The sequence below is a fragment of the Nothoprocta perdicaria genome, unplaced genomic scaffold (assembly GCF_003342845.1).
Source record: "Nothoprocta perdicaria isolate Ctin4 unplaced genomic scaffold, notPer1 scaffold_355, whole genome shotgun sequence".
In the NCBI taxonomy this organism is placed as follows: Eukaryota; Metazoa; Chordata; class Aves; order Tinamiformes; family Tinamidae; genus Nothoprocta; species Nothoprocta perdicaria.
Window position 1 is genome coordinate 371520 of NW_020455594.1, and position 10097 is coordinate 381616.

The window sequence follows — 10097 nt, forward strand, 5'->3', positions numbered from 1 at the left end:
GCGCTGGCCGCCGCCGCCGCTTCCCAGCGTGAGCGAGGAGGCCGGCGAGGCGGCGCCGCTGCCGCCGCAGTGCCCGCCGCACCTGGACGCCGTGCCCAAGCGCGACATGGTGCAGCTCTACTGCGACACGCTGCTGCGCGGCTGCAAGGTAAGCGGCACAGCGGGCACAGGGCGAGCACCGCTACTGCCTGCAGGGAGCGGGGCGAGAGGCGAAACGTGAGCCGCGGGAACGGGRGAGCGCTCGGGCACCTGCCGCAGCCGCCCGCGGCGCTGCTGTCCAGGGGCTTCAGCATCAGCGCCTGCACAGGGACTGACAGGAAGGTACCTGCGGTTCTAAAGAGGCTGATGCTGCCGCCAGTAATGGGGTGGCCGACGGTTTGGTTTGGGTGACAGCTCTGCGTGTCAAGAAGGGCATGGCCGCTGATGCTGGAAGTACCATGTCACACACCTTCAGTCACTAATACGCCATTCATGGTATTTGGTTTTGTTATGTATTTTGGGTATTAAGGGAATCATAAGCTAGTTCTCTGTAAAATTTTGTATGATCAACAACAACAAGCAGATTTAATGTTCTTTGGTAGGTGAGACACGAGAACTATGTAATCAGTTCCGTGAGCATCACAATAAAAACAAAAAAAAGTGAAGTATACTGGTAGCAGGCTATTACTGTTTGCTTGAATTTCAAATCAAAACCCAGTTAATATAGAGCAAGAAAATATGTCACCTAAGAAGGAAAAGGGAAATGAACTAACACTTTTTTCAAAGACAAAGAAAATCTCGCTGTTTTGAACCTGTCAAGAAGATTTCCACTCTGTACAACATGGACAGATAGTGAGCAGCCAGTTTTTTTGTTGTGCCTGTCTCAGTTAGAAAATACTTTCAGGTTGTGCTACTGCATCATGTCAGAATCATTATTCCAAATAAATTATCATTTCTGTATTTGTACATCACAACTTTCAATGCTTTCTCACACTTCCGGGAGCTTGTGGAGTTTGAAATGCTCAGTAAATGGCATCTCTGAAAAAATAGTGGCACAAAATGGCACAAAAATACATAAGTATTTTTGGAGTGTCCAATTCTGGAGTAAGTCTGCAACTCATGTTGTATTAATGTGATATATGTCATCTGGACACAGATTTTTTTTTTTTAACCTTTTTCTATTAGCTTTTCATAGGTAATTTTAGAGGTAATGTAGATCTTTTGTCCTTAATTCTTAAAATAGGCAGAGGATGCTGGAGATGCAATGAGCAAATACCTTGTGGAAAAACTGAAGATGAAAGAAAACAACTGGCTTGGAATCTGGAAGGCTAATCCAGACCTATTCTTCGTTAATTCAGAAGATTTAATTATACCTTCTGTTGGAATACTTGTTGAGGTAACTTATCTGTCTCTTATCTTGCATCGAATGTATCAAATGCTCTGATGCGTTTGATGATTCATGCAAACTAATTTTAGAATCAGTAGGTTAAGGACGTATATTAAAAAGAATTTAATGTATTTAATGTAAAAGAATTATACCCAGGATCTCTTGAAGTAAATGAAATTATCTTTCTGTGAGATAGAATGAGCTATTACTAAGCACAGCATGTTGTGATTGAAGTAGATTTTTTTTTCTTTAGAAAGAAAACTAACCTTTTATGACTTCTAGTAAGTAAATACTTGCAGCTCAGGATCAAGTTCAAGGTATTCTCTTAGATAAGCTAAATTGATTGAAGTCTTTTTGTTAGACATATGTTGGCCTTGAATATTTTGTGATCTTACTGAACATTCTCCAAATATTTAACACTGTAAAAATGATGGACATGAGAATTAGATGTATTTTAAAAAAYAGGCTTTCCATTATGATATGCAGAAGTAATATAACTGTTTTCATACATCTTGTATCTTTGCAGCCACTATATGTTCAACTTTTTGCTCACTTACTTATCTACAGAGATAATATTAAGTTCTCCTTACAGATGGCTTTCCTCATAGTCAGCCATATAGCTCTGGCTGTACCACGCTTCTGACTACATTACTGAACTTTTCTGACCAGGATCATTTACTTGGAACATCTTTTGAAAAACAAAACAAACCTCAGTACATATTTAACTTTACTGTAACTCTTCCTGCTTAGGATTTTGTCTGAGAATTTCCATTCAAACTTTAGTGAAGAGCACCATGATAGAGACTGGACTTGGAAAGTATCATTATGAAAATWAAGCTTCGTCAAAAATGGAAGCAGCTAAGACAAATTATTTAGTGTAGAAAAGCTAAATAATCTATTTGCATTATTTTCATACCTTTGARTCACAAGAAGTGGGTAAAATAACCRTCCTTTAAAATTCTAGCTTTTGGGACAGATTAAATATGCTTTTATTGCCTGCTTGTAGACACTGGTTACTATAGCTACTTAATAGCCATTATTTTTAATGTACACTGTATGTAGCTTGCAAATGACTCACATTTTAATTCTTTCCCAGAAAAATACATAAGATGCTATTTGCACAAATACTGTTAGTTTAATTCTGCAGACCACTTACGTATGTGAAGCTATGAGGAATTGCATTAAAAAGAAACCAAACTTTTCAGTTGAATTGCAAGATCATACAAAAAGCTCTTATTTCTATCATGCTTTTTATGTGTATGATGATACCAATATAAAGAGATACTGACATGTGTAGCCTTTTCTTTAATTTAGGTTACCTGGAAATCACCTCAGAGTTCATCATCTCAGATCAAAGCCTCTGTATCTGTCGTTGAACCATTTGCTTCTAATGTTGCAAATATGCCAAGAGAATTGGTAGATAATGTTTTGGAGGAGTTGGACCATTGCGTCCCTTTGCTGGAGATCTACCCTGTAGAGGGACAGGACAACACAGTGATTGAAATTGCTCAGGCTTTGGATATTGTGAGGTATTTAGTATATTTTGCACTATTATACAATTCACAGATGGTAAAACATTAAGTAAGGAACTGTATATACAGCAGGAATATTGGAAAGATTAYTTTGTTTTATAATAGCGTAAGAGGAATCTGAGAAAAAAGCTGGATGTGAGGTGTGGAAAAATCTGAAAATATATTTTGAGAAAGTCCATGTCATGTGCTCAGGCAACTTATTTCATAGAATGCAGGATGGAGATGTGGACTCCTTAATGCTAGGACTCTGGTGTCTGTTTTCTGTCTGTCCTTTACAGTCGATGCAGCGTAACAAAGGCTGCTTTTTCTGTAGCACTTGCTCATTTTCCTCTCTCCCAGCCTAAGAGAGTGTAAGGCTCAGTCTTTCTCAGAGCAGCTCGATGTCAGTTGGCACCAGCAAGCTAACAAAAGTGCACTCCTCTTTCTAGCCTGCTCCGGAATAACTGGCCTCCCCAGACAGAAGTGTGATTTTTTTTTTTTTTTTTTTTTTTTTAATTTTTCCCCCCTCCACCCCCTTCTCCCCCTTTTTGTTCCCGTTGCCTTGCCCAAAGGATGAACTAAGTGGAATTCTGCTCCAGATGTATTGCAGAGTTTCTGGCTATTCATGCAAACAGCCTGCCAGCTCCACCAGCCAATCTAAATGTCTGTATTAGCACTAAGGAATTTTACTGCAGCTGTAAAAGGTCATACAATAAACACTGCTGCTACTGCTCATCTGGTTTCCCAACATCAGTTGTCCCCAATGATCCAAATAGTTTGGGTATGTCTATGTGTGTGGGTGGGTGTTTTAAGGCTTTCTCTTTTCAAGATTCAGGTTATAAACTAGACAATTGCAAAAATTAGCTTATTAACTTGGAGTTGTTCTATCTCTTTTGAGACGTAGACCACAAGTGGTCTGAGATCTCTTGTTTGCTTTTATTTTTGTTTTTTAAAGGTAGAACCTTATTTATTCCTTTAAATCAGATGCATTGAATTTTTCTAAGGAGTTCTTTTGAAAACAATAGATATTAGAATTGTCTTCTTTCTTCCTTTTACATTTCTCCTACTATGAGAAGTCTTTTAGTTAAAGAAGGGGAAACCCCACCTTATAAAAATAATGAAAAAATGGCAGTTTCTCCATGGTCTGCTGCTTCTGATGTGTTTTAAGTTTCTAGATTCCTTTATGGAAATGCAGTATAAGCATCAAGTGCTTATGAAGAGAAAACTATCTTTGTGAGACTTCTGTAGGTAGAAACAGAATTTTGCGATTGCCCAGCAGATCTCATTTTCATGTCAGCTTTATTTTCATGTACTATATAATATGTGGACATGTAGAAGAAACCTATCGCTTCTGACACCCCCAAAGATGGGGTGACATTGGAAGGTAATAATACAGTGGAAATGTACTATGAACTACATGCCCATTTCCATGAAGAACAGTTTTGTTAGTACTTACTTTTACCCTTTTTGCCAGCTATATAACTTTAAAAACATGCTATGGAAATTTTCTCTCTCTAGGTACTTTAAACAGACAAAAACAGATGAGAGAAACAGGCAGAATCAAGYAGCTTTATCTTGCAGGAAACTAGATTGCACTGTTGTATATATTCAGGAAACTAGATTGCAGTATTGTATATAGTGRGTCCCATTTTTTGTGGCTTGAGAATATTTCAGTGGAAAGTTACAACTAGTTTGTCAGGRAAAAAAATCTACTGCTGCTGTATCCACTTAGGTATTTTCATGTGAATATAACCTACAGATTCTTCTATGATTTCATTTGGAGGGACTGGGATGCTGATGAAAGTTGTGAGACATATGCAGCTCTGGTAGAAGAAAGAATTAAACTGTAAGTATTGTATCAAAAGTTGCATCTTACCAAGAAATATATAGTACTCCTGGTTTACTTCTTGCTTTTTAAAGTTGGTGTGATATTCAGAATGGAACTATTCCTGCTCCACTGGGTCACCGTTTCAAAAAACATCTGGAGAAGTATAAAATTTTGCGTCTGGAATTGATTCAGTATCAAAGCAACATTGAAGAAGAACCCACAGAAGAAGAAGTTGTAGAGTGCTGGAAAAAGTACTATGAACTAGTAATGCTGTGTGGATTGCTGAAGATCTGGGAGGACCTGCGCCTCAGGTAACCTTTCCAAGTTATCAGTTACTTGAGAATTCCAAACAAAACCTATTCCAAGGAGTGTTTGTTGCTTGTATCTTCAGGAAGTGGGGGTTTTATTGTTTTGTTTTGTTTTTTTTAGCAAGTAGCAAAATGTAGAAGTCTAATATTTGTTGTTTTATATTTTTATGGTATTATTACAGAGAAGTCAAGTGTGATACTGCCCTTTCTTGTACAGCTATTGAATAGGTAAAATTTAAATCTCTTGTTGGAGTAAAGACAGGAGTATTCTGCCTCATTAGCGGTTTCAGAACTAAAATACCCTCTCAAGAGGGGAGATGTGTGTATTCATACTGCATAAGTGAGCAAAATTTAAATGAGGTTAATATTGTAGAGTTAACCATTTAGAAACTAGAAATATTAAAATTCTAGCGCTGCTGGCAGCACTACCACCATTCAAGCAGCTGCCATCTTGCACTGCAGTACTTGGCCAGACCTGATCACATGCGTTTTTTTTTAGCCTCCTCCTGAGGAAGCAACTCCCAGGCCTGTCTGTCACTTTTTTTTTTTTCTCTCTCTTCACGTACTACTGAAATTGATGGCAGCAGTGTCAGYGAGCAGGGTTGAGCTTCCCAGGTAAGGTTCTGGGAAGCTGAAGAGCAGAAACAGGCAGACAGCTGCACACCGTGAGCTTGCTGAGTTACAAGGTGTGAAATGTAATCCATCTCACCCTGCGCTTCCCAAACAGTGTTTCACTGGTCTGGTGTCCATTAAACGGTTATATTTTTTAATTGCACCCAGCTTTTTTAATGCAGAGACTGAGTGGCACTCGCTCTATGCACAGTTGAAGCATTAATAAATACTCATTTAATGCATTTTATTATAAATAAATGTTTAYACTCCATTACTAAGTATATTTAACATTTTGGCCTGATCTTTTAATAATGTTAGGATGAAGTTATGTAGGTTTATTATGAAAACTAATGACTGAATTATTCTAGTGCTTCCTTTTAAGGAGCAAAGTGCTATTATAACCATTTTAGAAGTGAGGACTAAGGTTAAMAATGTTGGGTGGAAAAAAAACAAAGAGAGTGCTTTGGATTGTGTACAGGAGAAGCCTGGGGATTGATGGTCATTTAGCAGTGTGTAACTACTTAGAAACTGTAGTTTCAGTGCCTGTATCTCCACAGGCTAATTTGCAGATACCTTAATCACAACACAGAATGTGAAGCGCATACAATTAGGATGTGAAACTGGCTTAAGTATTCTGTCTGGAATTACCTAAGTCAGGGAGAAAGGCTTTTTTTCTCAGGTAGCATGTAAACTCCCTAATTTTAACTTGAGGGATTATGGACCAGAAGCCCTCATGACCAGAAAAATAGCTTAAGAGGAGGGGTAGGACTGAAACATATTGAGCAAAAAAAAAAATCTCTTTAGTATCAGGCACAGTATAATAAAGAGTAAATATTTTTAGATAACTTGCTCTATTTTAATTTTTCATTTTACATGCATGGCCTTCGTTTGTCCTGAGACTTTTGAGCTACTGTCAGCACCTGGTCTTTCCAGATTTTCCAGATTCTTTTTCTCCCATTTCTTAAATTTATCTTCAAATAGTCTTCTGTTGTAATAGCAGAACTTTGAATATACCATACTCCCCTTCCACCCACTACAGAAGCTCATAGTTCAGACAGTGCCAGATTTCTGAGTCACTGGAAGATTCAAAAAATATATATAAATAGATAAAATTTATAGTACTGCCTGGGAAAATATGGCATCACTGGGAATTTCTCCAAAAAGTTTTCTGCTCTAAGAGTATCTTACAGGTCATGCTCATACAGTTCTCACATTGAGAGTATGGGTACTAAATCCTCAAATCCTTTCTCATCAAAGTCCCAAAATAGACCAGGCCTGCAAAGGATGAGAGGAAGAGTGGAGGATAAGTATATATATATTTAGAGAACACCTTCAGGAATGCCGCTTACTGGAAGCTTTGTCCACACAGTAAATGAAGCAGCATTCCTGTGTAAAATGCATATAATTAAAATTTTCATCAGTCCACCTCCCTGTTTGTCTGTGGTACTYTCTCCATTATAATCAATGCAGCAGTTGCCCATTTGACATTGGGCACACTTCTGTTCAATGTAATAAATTTAGCATAACTTTAAGTMATTTTTCACATGCATTGAAATGTTTTGCTTAAAAGTTAGCTCTAGTACATAGATTTCTTCTAATTTTCAGAGCCCATGGACCTTTGACCCCAAGGATACTAAGGCGCAGGAAAGGGTACAGAGATGATAGGAAAACTGTAACTCATACTGTAGCTAAAACTATGACAGCTGAAATGGTAAGGGAAACTTTTTCCTTATTCAAACTGTAGATGAGTCAGCTAAGCTCTGCTAAATAAAGCCAAGATCAGTTGGCACTTGAGACACGACACTGTTTTGTTTTGAATTTGCTCAAATCTAGGAAGCTGTGCTCTCTCTTTCCTGTACAGGTTAAGAACTTTTGTCTGGATGCTCCACTTCAGCATCATGAGAATCTAAATGCGGCATTAGAAAGCTGCTATAGTGGGGACACTGTCGTTATTTTTCCAGGAGAATATAAGGCTGTAAGCTTATCCATGTTAACTGAAGACATTACTATTAAAGGTTAGTACCGTGTTCTTAATTTTACCTCCATCTTTTATGAACTACAAATTCAAAGCAGTCCCAACCAGTGACACGCAACAAAAGGTCAGGGAAAAATATACTTACCAGAGCTTTTAACTAGATTAACTTGTTATTTTTACTGTACTTTTAATAATTAGGTTTAAAGTTTTAAATAACCATTTTAGAAACCAAGTGCCAAGTGTTATCCTTCATAGAATTGTTTTGATACTATTAACTCTTTTCCCTTTCCATCAGGAACTGGAAAGGCAGAAGAAACCAGGATTGTTTCAGAACCAACTCATGATAGCTTTGTGATATCCAAAGCTCAAGATATAAAATTAATGCACCTTACACTGGTGCAGCAGGGCACAGTTGATGGCATCGTGGTTGTTGAATCTGGCCACATGACRATAGCAAATTGCGTGTTGAAGTGTGAGGGAACGGGAGTCTGTGTGCTCACCGGGGCCTCTCTGACCGTGACAGACAGTGAGATTACTGGAGCTCAGGTACTTCTTTCTTGAAGTTCAAGTAATTAAGTTTGTTGTACAAGAAAGGTGAATGTTCCAACCAGGCAGGTTCTTGAAACAAAGGACAGATCAACTTACCGACAAAGTAAACTCATCTCAAGCAGAGATTTTGCTGTGAAAACGTACATGTCATTTCAAGTTAATTTTCAATTCTCTGTAGCAAGGATGTTTAAGCTCTTCATTAGCACATCAATCCCTGTTTAGACTGCTGTATTCATTTCTAACAGAGGAAGTGTTGCCAAAGATTACTGCTTTCCCACTTAACTTGCCCTGATGGACTGCATATTAAAAAGTAGACTGAATGCTGCTAAGCAGTATTTTCATACTTCACACTATCTGTGCAGTAGAGTGTAACATTAAAATCTTGCTGTAATTGTAGCTTTTAGATACTGAATAGTCAATGTTACTTTTCCTGTCACCTTTTGCCTCTGCAGCCTGCAATCTAAGCAGCTTGCAGAACTGTGCCCTTAAAAGTTTTACTGCCCTACATCAACTTACAATGTAAGAAYGTGACCTACAGAATTTCAGGACGTTACTACACTCAACTGTACTCTGCATAACAGATTATTTTTAAGCAGTCCTTAGAAGCAACATTAAATTGGGTTTAAATTTCTTTGTTTAATGAACAGGGTGCTGGTGTTGAGCTGTACCCAGGGAGCACAGCACTATTAGAAGGCAACAAAATTCATCACTGCAATAATACCAGAGCCAGTGAGACCTCACCTTGTAGCCTGGGTGGCATTAATATTAAGGTAACCACTTTTGGTCTTTTTGTGTAAGAATAGATGATAGCTTTACAGTTATAATTTAGAATCATTTTTGTAAGCTCACCTGAGAAACATGGAGCTTACTCTAAAAAGGGTATTTCTTTACCTAGGACTTAACATTCAAGTGCCCCAGTAAAATAGTTGAGCCAAAGTCTCAGCACATTATACATACCCTGGAAAATCCCTGGGAAAAGCAGGGAAAAGCAAGTGACTTGCATGCCATCAGGAGAGGGGCTCTTCTGCTTGCCAGCACCAAAGGGCCAACCTAAGACGTGTTTTCCGGTCACTGAACATGCTGTATCTGCAGAGGTCTTCAAAATACACTAATATTTACTTTTTTTTTTTTTTTTTTTTTGCTGGGCAGTAAGAGCTCCTCCGTTGCTCTTGTATAATATAAGCTGTTGCTCCAGGGCTCTTGTTTAAGCTCTCTTTATGCTTACCTTACACTACTTCCTATTGAAATGCTGTCTTCTCGAAGTCTAGACAACAGCTAAAAGGTGAAAGTTTTAACAGATGTTAGATTGTATTTAAGAACTGTAGGGCTAATCCTGAAATTAAGTAAATTCTCTTTAAAACTACTGGACAGCACAGTTTTGCTCTGGGTTATAACTGGGCTAAGAAGTTTGAAGAGGCAAAGCAAATATTGTCTTTATATAATAAATAGAGATGGGAAGAGAATTTAGCTAATACTGTGATGTATATTTCAATGTTCAACCCTTTGGGTTCCCTGACAGGTTATTCCTTTCCCCAAACTGAAGATGAAAAATAATCACATTTTTAGCAACAGAGGCCATGGAGTCACCATTGTTCAGCCTGCTGAAATACCTGCATCAGCAGAAGGGGTCGGGGAACTTACTGCCTCAGGCGACGCGGACGAAACGCTCTCCAAGTTAATGCAGGATTTACGTTTGGAGAAGAACACGAATACACTTGATGACGTCAAAGATATCGCTGTAGTTCGTAGCTAGAYGTCCAAGAGTCAAGTGGCATTTAGCTTTAACAATTTCAATTAAAGAAACAGTGTTTCACATTTATTTAAGAACTCTTCATTAGAACTACACAAAATTCTGGACATGCTTAAACTTTACTCCAACCCCAAAGCTCTCTGCTCCTCCCGGCTAAGTGGCACAGTGATCACAGGAAGACTGGGGGCGGCAGTTTGT

The 10097-nt window shown here is 38.4% G+C and overlaps 1 protein-coding gene across 1 annotated transcript; it reads left to right on the forward strand.

Moving 5' to 3' along the window:
* Positions 1–67: 67 nt before the first annotated feature.
* SHCBP1L (SHC binding and spindle associated 1 like) lies at positions 68–9968 on the forward strand. The gene is made up of 10 exons (XM_026044248.1): positions 68–148; positions 1223–1375; positions 2681–2895; positions 4637–4723; positions 4798–5016; positions 7231–7336; positions 7487–7640; positions 7896–8146; positions 8797–8919; positions 9669–9968. The coding sequence occupies exons 1-10, from the start codon at positions 107–109 to the stop codon at positions 9900–9902; spliced, it is 1584 nt and encodes a 527-aa protein (XP_025900033.1). The 5' UTR covers positions 68–106; the 3' UTR covers positions 9903–9968.
* Positions 9969–10097: the final 129 nt, after the last annotated feature.